This window comes from Cydia pomonella, chromosome 8 (genome assembly GCF_033807575.1).
Source record: "Cydia pomonella isolate Wapato2018A chromosome 8, ilCydPomo1, whole genome shotgun sequence".
Lineage (NCBI taxonomy): Eukaryota > Metazoa > Arthropoda > Insecta > Lepidoptera > Tortricidae > Cydia > Cydia pomonella.
Genome location: NC_084710.1, coordinates 18,291,526 through 18,311,154, shown reverse-complemented (window position 1 = coordinate 18,311,154; position 19,629 = coordinate 18,291,526). Strand labels below are relative to the sequence as shown.

General features: G+C 36.5%; 2 protein-coding genes across 2 annotated transcripts in view; one reads left to right on the top strand and one right to left on the bottom strand.

Annotated features, from left to right (window-relative positions):
* Positions 1–19,629, bottom strand: part of LOC133520763 (GTP-binding protein SAR1b) — a 356,904-nt gene that overhangs the window by 34,950 nt on the left and 302,325 nt on the right. The gene's annotated exons all lie outside the window — the stretch shown is intronic.
* LOC133520741 (uncharacterized) overlaps positions 1–19,629 on the top strand; it is a 409,169-nt gene that overhangs the window by 374,444 nt on the left and 15,096 nt on the right. Inside the window, exon 3 of the mRNA XM_061855358.1 lies at positions 14,548–14,666. Coding sequence (XP_061711342.1) covers positions 14,548–14,666 — 119 coding nt within the window. The remainder of the gene's footprint in view (positions 1–14,547; positions 14,667–19,629) is intronic.

Sequence of the window (19,629 nt, the reverse complement as noted above, 5' to 3'; positions counted from 1 at the left end):
CAATACGTTTTGTTTTGTTTATTTTTTTTTTCTTAGATTTTGTAAAACAAAATGGCAGCGTATTCTTGGGTATACAGTTGTATATTCTCTTAGGTATCTTATGAACAGGTACAGGTTTAGTAAGCTAGATAATAAACACTGTTTCAGCTTTAATACAAAGAACGGTATTTCTGAAACTTATTTCAGTTTTGTGAAAACATAACCTTATACGTAAGTAATATTTTCGTTTCATTTTATACCTCGTGCTATCCTGGATTTAAAAGCTCCAAGCCAGCTTCCTTTATATTTTAAACTGATATGTGAGTTGCATGGACCAGAAAATAGGAGCCCTATTCGTTAAACTTAAAAATTAAATATCTTAGGTACACAAAATCATCATAATAGGGGTGTTGACTGTGTTTAAAATAAATTATTTCACACCATGCATCAAACAAAGCACCAGACCATTAATAGAGAAACGTACGTACGTTCAGGGGGGATTTAAATCTTCTCGGGTCAGGAGTGTAGGGTAGAGCCGGTGTAGCTTTATTTGACGTTCATAAGCACATTGTAATATGCCTACTTGAATAATAAACTATCTTTATCTCTTTATCTTTATATATCAGTTATTTTTAAACACAATTTCTATTTTATTAATCGTATAGTACTCTAAAAAGTAACTTGACCGTGACGTCATTTGTTAGTAGTTTATAAGTGGCAAATCGTTTTGACAGTTCGTAAAAAGAAACTGATTTGACTAGTAGTCAAATACTCTATTTTTAGTGTCTAATGGCGGCTAATTATAAACCTCGCTTCGACACAAAATAAAGCTAGACTTTCGTGGCTAGCGGCCGATGCGTCAGTCGCGCGCGGCTGACGCTCGCGACAGTCGTATCTGCCGCGCGTCAGTAATAATCAGTATGAAACCAATGGCGCCACTTTCGAGGGTAGCGGCTCGAGTCGCGCGCGGCTCGCGTCAGTAGCGACAGTCGCGAGCCGCGCGCGGTCGTGTTCGGTTGGTCTATGTATGACGCGTGACGCGCGGTCAAAAATGGCGAACATTGCATTATTTTCTTTGCAAGAAGAAGAAATTTATATCAATTTGGTAGCGCAGCACACTTTTTTATACGACCTTTCTTCAAAGGATTATAACTTCTCTTCGGGACAGATTGTTTTATGTTTTTGGTTTGATTTCGTCATATATTAAAGACAAAACAAAATTAAGTTGCCTTTTATTTAATCGACAAAACTTACTGAATTTCTCTTCATCAGATTTTAAGTGTTTCTCTATCAAAATACGATAAAATCCTTCATCATTTCTGTTCCTGAAAATTGGATCATTGGACTTCTTTGCTTGAAATAATGTAACAATAGCAAATCGTCATGCTTTTCTTCTCCTAGCATCGCTAGCAAAATATCTTTTTTAGAAGTCATTGAAGATCTCACAAAACTGCACTAGACGGACACACACCAATGCCAGTGGCCGCGCGCGACTGACGCATCGGCCGCGACCCATGAAAGTCTGGAGCTCTGCATCGGCCGCGCGCGTCAGCCGCGCGCGACTGTCGCATCGGCCGCTGGCCACGAAAGTCTAGCTTTAACCATAACTATTAACTTTCCAAAACTAAATTAAATGGATAGGTATTCTGCAAAATGTGGAAACCTGACATATATCATGTGACATTTGAAATCTTTTGTGACATTAATTAACGGCGAGAGACATCAGCGTTCCAAAGTAAATTGGTTCGTGAATGTGTGACACCTTTTTATAAAAGTTTAATTCGCGCCGCGGCTCTTGTCTCGTGTCTACATTAAAATTTTAATCGCACGGAGCTCCGAGCTTTTGAGATTACGTAGTTCCCCTGTGTGTACGGGATTACACTGGGGTTATGTGGCCACTGTACATAAACAAACAATGGAAATTAATCTTTACCTGTTTTCGCTTACACCTCGGCATGGAGAAAATAAGAAGGTTAGACTGCTCAATTCCTATAAACATTTGTATATTTATTAAGTAAAGATGTGAGCACTCTAAGATTCTCATTTCTCTATTCATCTATATAACGATTCGTCTACTTAAGCTTCCAGCGGCGGTATCATGGTCGTTTTTTACCACTTGTCATATCATGCGTCACTTTCGCACTTACATACTTGTTAGAACGTGACAGGCATGAAGACACATGATAAAACACCGACCATCTTAGCCTTACAGTAATAGTTAAAGTATAAGTACTCGTGTGTTTACGAAAATGCTTCATTGGTCCAGATACTTGTTTTACTGATTGCGAGTTGGACTTTGGATGCGTTTTGGACCAAATGAGAATGTGATAATGCAGAATTGCAGCGCGTTTTACTTGAAATGCTGCAAAATATGGGATAGTAAGATTGATATGTGGTGCAAGATTGCTCTTAAATGAATTATTGTTATAGAACTCAACTAGAATCGAATAAGGTCTGTAAAATTTCATGATGCAATATGAACTTTCTGCTTAGTATTTAAAAATTTACACCAGAAAAAATATTTAGTATATTGTAACATTTCTAGTAAGTAACATTGCATTATACTTATTAATTTTTTATTTGTCGGATCTTTTTTGTTTTTTTTTTTTTTTTGTATGAAATGCATTCTGTGTTTACCTTTAAGTGATTGTTGCACTTCGAATATCACTAAAAGTGCTTGTATGTATTATTTATGTCCTAGTGTAAACAGTTGTTGGTAAATAAATAAAATATATTTTTTTTACTAAATACCATACACAATTATTTTGTACCTAACCTAACCATATAAGTACACAGGCGTGTTTTGATGTGGCTGTAATCGTACATACGAGTATAACCCAATTAATTCCGATTGACAAGATGTTTAGAGGACCGTTCGTAATCGCGGAGGTGTCCAATAAGCGGTCGAGGCCCATATATCTTTGATTCGATTGTATCTCAAAGAGGTCAAGCGGGGAACCCCCGGGGAGCCCCGGAGACCAAGGGAAGGGGAGGGGGGTCAGAAAGGGGTCAGGTGGATGTCGAACTGGCCGCAAGTTTAATTGTATTTCCCAGTTGTGGCTTAAAGAGACCCGACAATTTGTGAAGTTCAGGCGAAGTTTTCGACGCTGAGCAGATGGATTTACACGATATTATACTGACTAAGTCAGGGGACGTTTTTGAGTGTACAGTCAGCATCATAAGTAGCTAGTATTATTCTCTGGATTCTCTGATAGCGTAACAAATGAGAAATGTGTGTAAATATAGAATAAATTTAAGATATTTTTGGATGCTGTGTGGAGATAGGTATATCACTATTTGGTATAATCTCTCTCTGTTCTATAAAGTATTCGAGGTTTGCAGATAATTTTGGCGTGTTGTTACATGCGTTACTATTGATGCTGACTGTCCCAGAGTGCTACGAATGGTTAGGATGGGTTAGGTAACTTTTGTAAAATGTCGCAAAATGATTTAGAAATCTCAAAATATGGAAAACCCATTTTTCTAAGTTGGTTAACTATCCATGCTTTTATTATGGTAGGTACTCAAGAAGAATAACCTTTTTTACGACAATATTAAATTAATTAGGTATCATGGCTTTTTTCAGGTGCCCTCGGAAACTATCCTAGCTGGATCATATCGGTATCCAAAGAATTCGAAAGTTATCGATAATTAGTATGCAGTGAGCGTTTTCACATTGTCCGGGAAGACTGCACGTTGGCTACGCGGCCTGATCTGACAATGTGAAAACGTATTTGTGACATTATCTATGAAAAGGGACCTTATTGTCGGTGACGCTTACGCCATTATCAACGATGCTCTTATATTATAAACAACGCCGCGCTACGCAGTGCGGCGTAAGCGCCATCGACAATAAGGTCCCATTTCATAATAGATAATGTCACATTTAATGTCATTAAATGATCTAACGCGATTAAATTTCAGATGCCACCACCACCCTCACTATTATCCTCAGATCGTGAGAGAGGCGATCGAAATAATAAAAAACTCCCCAAAAATGTCAACATGGAAGATGGGTACAAATTATTGTCATCTTGGGAACTAGTGATTCAGTTGATGTAGATATTGTTAGTGTTGCGTGTCCTGCCGTAGACAATAAAAACTCAACAAAAAGATCAATTTATTTGTGTACCCGAACATTTATATTAACTAATATCGGGTAGGTTAGTGTTGTTTATTGTTTATCAATATCTCCATTGACATTTTGTTGGGACGTCAGTCTTCCGTGACACAGGTAGTAAGTAGAACCTGGCTGAAACGTAGGATAAAAGGTCAAATAATTAAATTTATTTAAACATTAAATAAGTGTTATAATGTGAAAACGCTCTAAGGATATTGATATCCAACATAATACATGAACGATAGTTTGTAGCTGTCGAAAACTTTTCCAAGTTTACTTACTGGCAGATACTTAGTTTGTTGAAAGTTGAGATTGCTTCGTTTTACTGCGTCGTAACTTTTATCTATCCTTTAAGCAGGTGCTAGTTCGCGAGTTAACTAAAATCATAAAGTGGTGACGTGCTCGCCGTTCATATATCAGAGTTATGGCTGATTTATAGACCACCGGCCCTGCTCTTCTACATTTTAATACACTTTAGGCAGAGACAAGTAACTGATACAGGCTGGCCTGGTAGCCTGATACTCATTTTTATCAAGCAATACTACAAATTTTTGGAACACCGACCAGTCAAACGCTCCAGACTAACTGAGCTAGCGAAACTTATCAGAAGCGTCCTTCCTTTGTGATTATGATTATACGCCTAAGGGAGGCGCATCTAATAAAAAAAAAACATGTAAAAGGCGCAAACAAAAGGTCGCAAGTTCGAGTATAGCGGGAAGCGATGAATTTTTCATTTTTTTCTTTTATTTAACAATTTTATGCTAGTAAGAATACGTAACGAGGCTTGCACTGTCAATATTTAACTGAATTACTTATGATAAGCATACATTACTCCCGCACTTGCAGTAACAGTTACGATGAGATTAAAGCGACATCTAAGATAGCCTCGGTATTACTAGTTGAATTGCGTTCCTAATACTTCCTATTAATTCTTTTAAACAGTATCCTATTAGCAAGGTGTCTTTGTAAGACGTTTTGATCCCTGTCTACACCGAAGCGACATCTATTAAACGGTGTTAAGTGTTCGCGTCCGTAATCCGTTAAGTAACTATCATACAAAGATGTTAACCAAATATCACGCGAGATGGCACTGTACGGGAGCGGCGATTTCTACATCGCGCTAATGACATTTTTATTGGGATTTTATATAAGGGTTTGAGATTATTTTTTATCGTATATGTGACTAGTTGCTTTTTTTCTTAGTCAATCCTTCATTAGTAAAGTGCGCCTTTTTGAACGAGTTAGGAGTGCATACATTAAGCAAATACCATATGCGAACCTTCATAAACATTCTTTATTATTTCGTTGTCTCTACTTTCAACTCTAAGGTGCTAAATTATAATTAACGTCCTACGTGCTTCGCGAACATTAATACTGTTGTTTCATGAAAAGGGCCTTTTCTTTCTGAATATTCTAAGCAAGAACATGTGCACCATTGTAATAGGGAGTTAGTAAACAGAAGAGTAACTACTTTCAAAGCGTATCTAGAACCTGTGTAGATTATTTATTTTAATTTCGAATTTCTCTGAAGTATCACACCTACATATGACACCTAATATTATACTGCGATTAGAACATACTTTACTCTTTGGATTAGAATACGATTGAGCACATATGTCGTTTTTTAATTAATACATGAAATTACACTGTAAATGGTAGAGTGCAGATAAATGAAAATAAGCACAATAAGCAATAAGTAAGATTTTTTTAAAGGCAGGAATAATAGTACATTACGATAAAAGTGCGAAAAATAGGAAATTCGAAACGAGTGGCGATAAATTAAAACACGACCGAAGGGAGTGTTTTAAATCGACACGAGTTGCGAATTGCCTATTCGCACATGTATCGTACAACGTTTTACAGTACATATGGCCCTTTAAATGTTCGACACAGTAACGTAATATGCTAATTTTCGCACTAGTGCTATAAACTAGCACCATATGTACTGTAAAATATATTTTATGGTTTCGTTATACAAATATTGAATTACAATGAAGATGATTTCCCGGCACCTATCGTTCAAAATAATGTTCCAAGATTCATGTTTTATATATATATAGATATTTAGCCACGTGACAGATGGACGGACGGGTACAGTCAGCATCAAAAATAGCAGATCAAATAACGCTTCATAAGTATCTACAGTTCTATAACCGCTTAATAAAAACTAATGTCTTTAATATAGAACAACTGAGACTGTAAAAGATATACTTTGGAACATGAATTTTAGAAATTTATCTATATTTAGAAAAGTTATCTGAGATCTCAAATACTTTTGGCGCGTTGTTTCATCCGCTACTATTGATGCGGACTGTACCTACCTACTGATTCCCCGACATATTTTTATCAGATCATCAATTCGCAGACAACTTATCGCCGAAAGTCGTTTATAGATGTAACTTTTAATCATCAAGGATTAGGTATATGTAACGGAACTGTTTTATTAGGTATAAATTTAGATATTTTGTTTTACAGAAATGCCGTCGTAGTCCCACGCTCGGATCGTTTTTAAATGTCACTTTTGTTTGGCGATACGTTCTTGACTTATGATATATCGATGATGTCGCCGCAAAATCGGTTTTTTCGAGGGGCTACACTATGGCGTTTTTTTATAAACGGAGTATATCCAGGTATGGGTTTTTAAAGGGTCGGAAACGCGCATATAACTCCTCGGGGCTAGCCAAGATGACAATCGTTAGCGCTATAACAACGAAAGGCAATCAGTCTCTCTATCTCACTAATATGAAAGAGTGATAAGCGACAGAAAGCGTTTCGTTGTCGTAGCGCTACGGATTGTCATCTTGGCCCAGGCCCCCTGGGGTTGCATGCGTCTATAGACTATAGCAGTATATTGCTTACCGTCAGGCGGGCCGTTTGCCTGTTTGCCAGCGACGTATAAAAAATACAATGTTGTTTACCACGACCTAGCTTTGCATTTATAAGGTTTACTCGCTCTTGTTTACGAAACATCTGCATAAGCCTAATCGAAATGGCATCTTATTAACCAAATGCGATGGGGCGAGGGTAACATTTTCACGGTTTCCAAAGAATCAGAATGAAAAGTGCTCACAATGCTGTTAGACGGTAAGTGATGTGATGCAGAATATTTTTGGAATAATTATCTTGTTCTTAGGAATATTTCACAAATATGTTAGAAAGTGACATTTATAAATTTAGATTTTTGTTTATTTATATTTGTTCAAGTTTAAAAGCATCTGTTTTTATCATGATCTGATATGCTATTATTTAGCCGCCTGCTACCTACCCGAACTACCCATTAACCGGTAACATTGTGTTTTTACACAACTGCCCAAAAAAAGGAGTGTAGGTACTGTCTTTTGTTACAGTAAACAAAGCATAACGACGCTTTGATTTCTCAACACAACTAATAAGTCTACTTCAAAACACACATATTATCAACCTGTCAAATATTTTATTGACGCATATACCCCCAGGTATACTTTTGGCGCGTTGTTTCATCCGCTACTTTTGATGCTGACTGTACCTAGCTCGTAAAATTATTAAGGTAAAGTCACGCAAAATGAGTTTTTCATGCCGGCAAAAAACGTCCCATTATGTGACGCAAACCTAGCTCAACTTTTCAACTATAAAACTCCCGTGAGACTAGAACACATTAAAATTATTTTAAACGGATTACTCACGATACTCAAAAACGGATCGAAACTTGTCGAGAGTTTAATCGACTTATTACGTGTTACGTGAGTAACCCGTTTCAAATAATTTTAATACTCTACCTTTGGTAAAATGGCTCAGCCGACACCCATATTTATGGCAACCCTACCATAGACAGACCGTCGACTTCTTATTTGTTTGGTCTAACTTTGTTACCGGCAAACTTGCTCGGATTCCATCAAATAAAGCCAAATGTGAGCGAAGCCACGGCTGTACGCTATCCTCGTATTTTCTCTTTCTATTTCATCTAATAAAAGTATGTTCGGGCAGTATCATAAACAATAGCAGTAAATAGTAACTCAATTACTGCCTTGGAGCAGAAACGTGCATTTGTTTCATATACAGCAGGAAAAAAAAGATAAGTGAATAATAAAGACTGACAGGAAAGACTGACTGAGTAGTGGTGGCTTCGGTAAAGGCGTGTGACTTTCAATCTGGAGGTGGCGGGTTCAAACCTCAACTCGTATCAAGGAGTTTTTCGGAACCTATGTACGAAATATCATTTGATATTTACTAGTCGCTTTTCAGTAAAGGAAAACATTATGAGTAATCCCAATAAGGCCTCATTTACCTAGGGCATTTCTTGGGATTCGTTTCCATGATTTGTGGCAAAAAGCCGGGACAACGCGAGGAAGAAGAAAGACAAACTTGGGTGGTTGTAGTACTTGTAGTGGGTGACGCGCAGAAAAGTGCCATATCTTTGTGTTGACCGCAGCGTCATCTATGAGATGAGATTATATTCAAATGGTGATTGCAGCAACGTATTTTCGTTTAGAACGATCGATCTGTCATTTTATCGAGAAAATTGACAGTGATATCGTCAACATCAATGCTGCAGCAGTATGTTGATCTATTTATACTAATTCTTAGACTAAGTATTTAGATTGACTGTCTATATCGTTTGTCAGTTTTTGGCAAAGGTAATTGAAGTAAATAACTAGATATAGAATATGCTCAACAAAGCGTATAATTATTTCAACCCTACTTTGTTATGAAATTGGATCAGCGATATTTCGTACGTCTATTGTGTGGCAATCGGATACCTTACTTGATTAACGAATTAATTACAAATACGTATTATAGACTATCGAGACCGAAATTGCATACACACACACCACACACAGCTGCGGATCAGTAAATCAAGTTTGAGAAGGTATAGTGACATTGTAAGTTTGAGTAGGTATAGGTATATTTGACGACCGGTTTGGCCTAGTGGGTAGTGATCCTGCCTACGAAGCTGATGGTCCCGGGTTCAAATCCTGGTAAGGGCATTTATTCGTGTGATGAGCATGGATATTTATTCCTGAGCCATAGGTGTTTTCTATGTATTTCAGTATTTATAAATATTTATATAATATTATATATATCGTTGTCCAAGTACCCTCAACACAAGCCTTATTGAGTTTACTGTGGGACTTAGTCAATTTGTGTAATAATGTCCTATAATATTTATTTATTTTTATTGTTGGTCCGAACTGAACATTGACGACATTAAGTACATATAGACAAATAAAAAATGGTACTAGTCTAGTAGGTACAAGTTTTGTATGTAAAACTTCTAATCGCTCTATAGTATTTTATATAATCGTGATATATTAGAGAGCTTTTCAGTCGAGTCCCGTGTTTAGGCAACAAAAATTGCTGAGTTGCCTAAGTAAGGTACGAGATTGAAAAGCTTGATTATATCACTATTGTATACAATACTTTTGCTATGAGTCATCTCAAATAATACTTTATTGCTATAAAACCTAAATAATTAATGAAAAGTGGTATGGTAGACAAAAGACATAAACGCGCGGAGTCCAGCGCCCACCCGTATCCCGTTTAGTTTTTTTATGTGAGCGTGGCGGCACGGGATTGGTCATTTTTTTTAAAGAATATTATAGTTGAGTTTAGATCCCATACATGAAAAGTACGCAATTTTAGTTTGGTATACGAAATCTTAACCATTACAGTCGACGAGTAGAAGAATTTATGCGTATCACAATTTATAATAGCGAAAATTACAGACATACATAGATATCTGTTACTTGAATATTCCTGTCAAATTTTATGTTATTTTATAAGGTCGTTTAAAAATTAACTTATATAATATTATAATGGCGGCGGCTAGGTTCGTGGTAGAGAGAGAAGCAAGGATAAGCAGAGTCAGAGGAAGCTACATTGGAGCTATATTTAGACGGGGCGAGTCATATAACGAAGTTGCCAGTCTTTATTAAGTTGTATGAGAGCAGTAGCGCGACGACATAATAAATATAAGCCAATCCAATTAAAACACTACGTATCCCGAGAAAGTTGGCGAGATCTAAGGCAATTGCTCGTCTTTACTTCGGAAAAGGTTTTCTTGCTGATTAACTTCAGTAATACCACCCTGCTATAGTCCAGTATTACAACTATTTTAACCGTCTATCTCCTATGAAATTTTGACGTATAAATAAGTATTTGTACGTCATATTTTCATAGAAGTTTGACGTTTAAAATAACACTTGCACTGCGTGTGCTACCAAAATCGTTGCAGACTTATTTTGGTCTGACTTCACACAAGTTCAACGCGTAAGTAAGTATCAGTACCAATCTTCTTTTTGCCATTGTCTAAGTTTTTTCTTCCATTCGTGAAAATCTTTTGCCTTAACACTTAGAAGTGCGACTTTCAAATAATAATCATTCATGATATTTGAGTTAACTTTGGGCCATAGTTGGAAGTTTTAGAACTTATGTTGGGTGATTTTACGGTTGTCTAACAAATGAAGCAAAAAAATAATCAAAACATAAGTATTACTTTGCTAATTCGCGAAATAATAACGTGCTAGTCAATTAGTGCTAACCCGGTATACTTACTTACGTATTTTTTGCATGCAATTCAAAATCTGGGTGATTACATAAATTATACAACTAAAACGAATGTAAAAACATCTCATACAGAATCAGCTAATATTTTTCTTTCAAAGTTTTTTTTAATTCAATAATCCCAAGGTTTTTCTGTTATATTTGTATCTTGTGGTCTCCATGTTGGTCAGATTTAGCTGTATGCCTAAAGTTTCTTTCATAGATATTTCATGTATAATAAGAAACTTTCATAACGGTGGGTAAGTACAGGCGTGTTGCGTGTCTAAAAAGTTCATATTATACATCAGAAAAACGGTGCTCCTCATACAGAGTGGCCAAATAAGAGTGATACACTTTGTTTTTAAATTTTAATTATATTAAGTGCATTTTTTTTTCATAAATATATTATTCAGTGTTGGCAATTTTATATGGAAAATAATTTCTGCAAATGTGTATACATTTCGCTAGCAGCAATATTTTTTTTCTCAAATGTTTGTGTTGTTTAAAACACGTTCTTTGCTCGATTCATTTCGAGAAACAGTGACAGTGATTGGTACTCAAATTCCCCAAATTTTGCAGCTCCTGATTTATTTCTGTGGGGCTATCTAAAATTACGTGTCTATGCTAATAAGCTGATGAAATTTAAACAATTAAACCCGACTATCCGACACAAATTTGCTAAAATAACGCGGAAAATGTGCAAAAATATGCTGAAAATTGCAATGATAAGTGCTTCCATTTGCCTGTTGTTAGAGGTGGACATATGTCAGACATTGTGTTCCGCATGTATTTGCCAACCCTGAATAATATATTTTTAAAATCTTTGAACTTAATATAGTTAAAATTTGAAAACAAAATTTATACTGCTTATTTACCCACCCTGTACATCAGAAAAACGGTGCTCCTCATATTTATCTGGCAGGTAAAAGTAAGGCTAAAACTAAAAAAATTTTTTTTATTTTTTTCATTTTAAACTGTTTATTATAATAAAGTTACAGAGTTATACATTTTTTTTAATAAGCATAACCTATTTATAGATTATGCTAGATTGTAAGCTAAGGAGTATGAAGGTTTATTTATAAAAATGTAAAAGCTTACTAATTTTACAATATTTTTCATGTACGAGAGGTATAAGTACCTAAGTCGTAAATATGGTTAGTAAAACAGTAAGTAAGGGGAATAAAACAACGTTTCAAACCAGCTAAGTACTTCACAAGGACAAAGCCCCGAGACTGTTGCAAGTCCTCAACTCCTTAATGCCCGAACATTCAGGTCGGATCGACGCCGTCGCGTTAAGGGGCACCCTGGTCCTAATGACGTTCTCTGACCTTTTCCCTCTTCTGTCTGTATCACACAATTTTTTTATGTTTTTGGCATATCATATATTGACAAAGGTATTTGAATAAATGTGTACTTACTCGTAATTACTTCAAAACTCACTATCTTCGAGGTATCGGGTGGAACAGAATGAGGGACTTTTATGCAAACGGGGAATTGTTTAGGCTACGTACTTTATTTATCACTTCTAAATCACGTTAATATTCTAACTGTTTTTGATATACAGTTTGTTAAACATATGTATGTTTCAACCCTTCGAAGTAGATCCGTTGAATGACATGACATGTGTCAATTTAAAATGCAAATTACTTGTGGGGTTGTAACTGATATAAAAATATTACATTTTAATGATTTTGTTTACTTTTTAATCCAGCTTTACAGTTATAATAACTCGATTAAAGATCACTTAGCTCAGCAGTTTCAGCTCAGTCTCTAGAAATGTTCCACCCTATATATGCCACCCTGTATTAACTATTTAGCAGAAAAACAGATCTAGCAAAAAAAAATATTTTTACTTTTGAGCTAAATAATAGATTTGTAATTTTAATCTCTTCCATAATTCAAGTAAGGAAGTAACGAGAACAAACACCGTTTATAACCTGCTGGCTAAGTACTTACATGCTTGTTACTGCGGGAATGTTAACTTAAAACTTATCAAAATCATTGGACTGCATGGAGCCCCTTAACAGCAGAGCCCTTTAAATGGAAACAAAGTATCCGACGGCCCAAGTTTTATTACTAAGTTGAGTGAGTTGGTGCAAGTTGGCCCACATCCACCGTCCATCCTCATTTGCAGATCTCAACTCCGAAGTTATTAACAGACGTAATTTCCAGAAGCTATTACTCATTTTAGACAAACGGGCGTCGGTGGGACGTTTTGTTCAGGATAACTTCAAAAATTACTGATTCTCATAGAAACTTTCGCCTCCTAAGTAGTTAACCCCCTTAGGTAGGAGATGATTGTTAAAAAACATATTATATTTACACCGTGGGCTAGAATAACCCGACAGATTAAAGGTGTATTCTTGAAATCTTGACCGCATTTAGAGACTAAAATGTCATAAAAAGTTTCGTTTGTTAGTCGTATACCTCGAAATCAAAAAATCCTTGTAGCTTTTCACCTAATCGCGTTTCACCGTGATAGCGTATTTTGCTGTAGTGTGTAATATCGGTGGTATATTTTGTTACTCGCATATATTTTTAGTAGATTTTTACAATAGTAGCAAATTTTAATGTAGCATGTATTTTCAATAGCCTGTTTATTCAGCCGCATATATTTTCAATAGATGTTTACAACAGTAGAAAATTTTGATGTAGCATGTATTATCAATAGCCTATTTAGTTAGCCGCAAAAAAAATTTGTTGCATTTTACCTGGGTCGCATATTGTTTTACTGTATTGTATTAATCGTAAAAAAATTGGCTATATCACTGGGATATAATAAAAATACGGTCGCTCATTGACCTCATTGTTACAGCCATACATTAACTAGCTTTGGAGAACTTGTTATTTAGGAAATCTACCTCTAAGGTTACATATATCACACTCAAAACCAGGAGATAAACTACAAGTGCGAAATGCATTTACAAAACAAAACTATAGAGGTATAGTGCTTAAAAGAAATGTCGCGATATGTAATAACGCATTATAAACAAATATCTATCAAGGTGAAAAGCGACTACAGTGAAGAAAGGCAGGGAAGTAAATATACTATGAATTTTATACACTATTGTAATTGGCGACCAGAAATCATACTACAAGAAAAACAATCTGTTCAGAAATTATGAGATCGCGACGAAACGCGAATAGGTGAAAAGCTACAAGGAATTTTTGATTTCGAGGTAAACGACTAACAAACGAAAAGTTTTCTGAAATCGGTCTGATATTCGAGATAAAATTTTTGTGGAATTTGTTTTTGCAATAACCCAGTGAATAACGTATTTTTGGCTGCGACGCTGCCACTATGTGACTTGGTTTAGACATACCTACTGACAGACATTTAAGTTAGTTCGCATAATTTATCTGATAATAAATAAAAAAAACTTCGCCAAGATGTTCAAAGAAATAACGTGTCGTGTGCAGAAAATACACATATATACAAATTGCCGAATTCAACCAAAAGTAATATAACAGTTTTCGCTCCTTATGACCTAAGGAATGCGTCGTTAAAGTCTGTCGGGTTAAACGAGCCCACTGTGTATGTTCACCTCCTGTAACTGAAGCATTAAAATAAACTTTTCGTAAAATCTTGTAATTTATGAAGTGTGAATTTATTGTTTTTAACTATACCTACTTTGTCGAATGAATATGTAGGTCATACTGAATAACTTTTACTATTAAAGTTTGACTCTATAGTAAACATTGTTTAGTATCTACCTACATATTCACTTCTTAAAGTATTGTCAGATCCTTTTTTTTAATAATCCGGACAGACTTTAGGATATTTGACATGTACGTTCGATAATTATGAACCCTGCAGTCTCTCGCGCTGATACACGATTGTAAACTCAACTCTTTTTGATTGGTGCCGTGACCAGAATTTAGGAATCCTTGTAAATGGTTAATTAAACTATTTTATTTTTTGTTCGCAGGGACTTCACGCTGCTCCTAAAGCCGGACACGAGCTCGGTGTTCGCGGAAGGTGCGCAGTTCCACTCGTCGGCCGGCCCGCTCGACTACACGGCGCAGGTCTACACGGGCAAGCTGGAAGGTTCGTATTTATAGGTTCCGTGTAAAAGAACTCTGAAAAATATGGCTGTGCTACTGTGAACGTCATATTGTCATAGGAATTTAACGTTAATGTCGCTTGTCACGTAGTGCACGTTGCTTAGACCGAGCTCTTCATACCTACATAATAAATACTTATAGCTCCATCAAATACGAACGGGCGATGAAGAGTGCTTCGCTCGGAGTTTCTCTCAGGGAATCGAATCTGGAACGAGGTTATACGGATAGTTCAGCGAATCAGCAAGCTGAAATGGCAGTTGGCACGCCATATATGCGGCAGAACCGATGGCCGTCGGGGAAAACTTGTTGTTGGGTAGAGTATAGGTATAACGACATACGCAGTGCATAGCAAGCTAAGTTAGCAACGATTTTGATAGCCCAGCCTCAAAATCGCTGCCAACTTGGTCTGACCCTAGTACAAAGGACAAAGTTTTTTATGTTTATTTTAATAAGTACTATCAACGGGGTAGGTAAAACTAAACTGGGCATTGACTTGTGAAAACTTTATACCACTCTTGTAGAAAACCCCCATCTTGCTCTTCTGTAACTGAATTGGAGACGCCTCGAGTCCGTTAAAGTAAAAGTTTGAATATACTTGATCATCCGACCACTCCAATACCCGTTGCGCAAAGACGCGACCGTCCTGAACGAGCCATTCGGAAGTTTGTCAACCGTCTCCGGGAGCGATACTCGAACGAACTAAGCGCTTTGCCTCTATCCTACCAGTATTCGTTTGTCCATGAAATCCGTAACAGTTTCATTATGGCGAGTAAGGAACTAGAGGCGCCAGAAAATGGAGGCTGTCGATCTCTTATATAGGTACAATTATAGTTAGGTACATATGATGATGTGTTAGAATCTACTCGGAAACTGGCAAGCTATCGATCGCTTATCGCATAGACTCAGCCCATTTTCTTAGACTCGGATCTTAAAGTTACTATCTCGGTGGCATTCCTACACTATCCTCTTTCGCCTGCTTATTTTCCTGCAGAACAGATGGACAAATAAGTTCTATATCTCTCAGTTCACGCTCTTATCCACTCTAATCCATTTTCATATTTGATCGCTATATAGTGTTGCTACTGCTAATTAGGTTTGTAATGGTTTATCTTGTTTCCACGCGGTTACACTATTAGTGTTTCAACGGAGTAGATAGTAACATAACCAAAGCGGAATACCAACCCAACAAAATTGGATTGCATTTACACTCGTGCCTGGCCACTCTTGATAAACTGGGGCTGCTCCACGGAGTATTTACTAGAACGTCTAAGGGTTATTGTGTCCGTTAAATAACGACCGGCGAACGAGAGCTCTGCAAATCCGGCTTAGTCTATACAATGCTATTTTGACCATGCACCGAGTGTCCGAAAGATCGTGCACTATCTTAACTATACAGCTTCCCGTGGTCAGCTTAACAGCATATGAGTTAGAATGCGTAGCTTGGAAACCTTTGATTCAGGATCCAAAAGGTAGCTTTGTTTCAATTGTCACACATTCTCGAAGCCGTTAAAAAGGCTCTGTACCTCAAATCTATTTTATTTCATTTTGATGTGAGGTCGGATACTATATTGAATTAAAGTGGAAGAAATCTTTAACAGTCTAGCGAGCTACCTATATTTACTGAATGGGATAAAAAGATTACCCACTAACCCTCTCAGGCCAGTGCTGTTCTAAGTTACTTCGAATTCACATATCTGATAGGCTTAACGCGCCGAACGTCTAAATGATTCAATCTGAACATAAGCAGGTTTACGATGTTAAGCTCATCTTTAAACTGTTGGCTTATTGGTTACGCGGGGAACAAAAGATGCGCTCCATGTGGCAAAATGTAAAGTTCATAGGCTCAAATAATCCTTAGCGGTGAGGCATCAATATCGTTCCACACCGGCGTACCTTTTTTACGTTAAAAGAATGCGTTTACTGACTGTTGAAACATTTTCTTTGAGCTCATAAAAAAGGAAAGCCAAGTTTTGGCTTGTCGATGAATACGTTTGAAGCGCCGGGCCTGATATTATTTGACATCTGTCAAATAACTAACGTGTCCCGTAGCCGTTAGACGATCACCAAGATGCGCGCACAATCAATAGTAATAAATGTATAATATTAGTATTCCAAACATAACAGCGTTTGGCAGATTATAGAAAATATAAACAAAGGAAGGAATACCTGGTGAATAATTTTTGAATTTTCATTCGTAATGAATCGGTGCAACATATCAGCTGCAGAATTCCCACGGCCGACTAACATCTGTTTACTTGAAAATAATACTCCATCGATGCTAATCAAAGATCGTTCTATTGTTATAAGTTTATTTACCATCGTCCGTAACCTTTCGTTAATTATACGAGTAGTCGGATTATGTGGACAGGGAGTACAGTTAGGGATGTGCCGTTCCCGGTATTATTCCCGAGAAAATATTGTGGAACTCGAACGGCTATTGAGGAATTATGAATCTAAGATAATTACATTCATATAAGATTCTTCCAATGTTTTATTTAATTCTTAAAAAGCCAAATCTATAACAGTATCGTAACCTAATTATTTTTAATAACATTTTAATTTAATATCTCAAAACCCTTCGACTATGAAGCACCATCGAAAAACAAATTCAAAACCGTTTAATATAAAATAATTTAACGTTAAAGGGATGTAGAATTATTGACAACGCAAATTTTTTTTTGCGAAAAATGTCGAGGAGGGTTCTATAACATTATCGTCATTTAATTATTTATTTAATGACATTTTAATTTAATATCTCCAAAGCCTTCGACTATGAAGCACTATCGAAAAACAAATTAAAAACCGTTTAAAATAAAATAATTTGACGTTAAAGCGACGGATTCTTTGCATACGGGTCACTTTCTGTGGTACTTTGTAAAGAAAGTGTATTTCTCAGTACTGTTAAGTGTATAGTGTCAAATAGACCAACAAATAACAAGCAAAGTTTTGAATTTGTTTCTATATGTTGTTATACTTCAGTCTCTCCTTATATGGGAATATTCCAGGAACATTCCCGCAGGCCATCACTAAGTATACAATTAAAGCGATACACGGGCACGAAGATAGCAACACAATGAAAAGAATTCACATAACCACTTCACCGCATCTGATAAACATTAGTTATGCAACTTGACTGACTCCGAGCAGGGTTGTCGCTCTGAACAAACTAGTGGCTCTGTGAGCTCTATGCATATAGACGTCGAAAAAAAACATAAATTCTATTGACGGAAAAATCCCTTTTAATATTATAAATCTAAAAGTAAATCTGTCTGTTTGTCCCCTCACGCTTAAACTTCCCAACTAATTTAGATAATATTTGTTTGGTATAGAAATAGTTTGAGGCCCGGGAAAGAAAATAGGATAGGTTTTATCAATCATCATCATCATTCCACTCATACGAAATCGCGAGTAGAAAATAGTGACCTATAGGTAAATAGTATGGTATTTTTTGCGGTTGCGGTTAAGACTAGTCAAATAATTAAATTAATGCTTATTCTAAATACATCAAATTGGTTAAGCCTTTTGGTCTTCAGCAAGCACCACCAAACGTCGAGAACTGCTTCGAAAAGGCTATTGTCTTAATAGATTGCCAATTAAACTTAGCTTTTACAATGGCCAACGTTGTTACGTAGTATTTTCTCATTACTGAAAGCGCTTTGTGGCAACCCTAGTTAGGAGGAACTATTAACAAAAGCCAGTCACGTATCCCGCGGCTCGTTTGCGCCAATTCATGCGCCCTTCTACCACTAGTCTTTATATAAAAGGGAAGATCTCGATAGCAAAATCTAAGGAGTTAAGCCTTTTTTACATGGAGAGTCGACGCGACTTCACACGATTGAAATGTAGACCTTCACTTATAAACTGTGTATAATTTACTATAATATGCGGCGCAGAAGACCAGGTCGATGGTATTTCATATATTGAAAGGGACGTCCGATACGATGTCAGGTTGACTGGGGTTGGGGATGGGTAAAACGGGTCCGTCAATGATATCTTGGAATTGTGTCAAAACAAAACGTACTAAGTAAGTACTAAAATAACATGCGCAAAATAACGCCTCATTATATTCATTATATGTACATATGCATCTGTCTATCTGTAAAACCAGTGTAAAAAGACTCAACGTTTTCATTTAATCACGAATGAATTAACTAATAAGTAAACACATATCATGCTTCTTGTTAGGAAATAGCCCACATACCCGTTCATTTATAGTGATAATATTACAGTTTTCCTTTGTTATTTTAATGTTGACCGTACTTACTCCTATTTATTAGATCCATTGTTCTGTAATGCCGGGTTTAAACGGGGAAGTTATAACGAGGAAGCAAGTTAAGGGGGTAAATTGCTAGTTAGAATTAATTTGCACTTTTTCTTTTTGAACTAGAATGCGGTGGCAATTAGGAGGCACACATGTTGCATGGATAATGCTCGGGGAACGTTCGATGCAGCGTTATTTAAATATCACAAGGTTTTTCTAGAGCCAAGGTTTCAATTGATTTTTTGCTAAACTTACTTAGTTTATTGATGCTTGAATTAATTTAATTTCCGTTATAAAATCGGACGCTAAGGTGTTACTAGCAGCAACTTCTATCCTCGTAAGTCCTAGGGCAATGATTGCGCTTTTGAATTTGGAACTCTCTTTTAAGTATATATACCTATTAAGAGTTCAAAACTCGCATTGAATATCTACTTGTACGCGGGGACTTACTAAGATAACTATACGTTGTCATTTGATGAATAGTATGTGTACTATGCTGAGGCGTCAATGATACAATGGTTAGTGTCTAAATACGAATATATTCCGTTAAAAAAACGCGTACATGCTATTATATGCTACAGCTACTTACGTGTAAGGGCGTGTGTAGACACTAACCATTTTATCATTGACGCCACGCCTTACATGGCGACCCTGCCAGGATCGCCATGTAATGTGTGACGTCAAT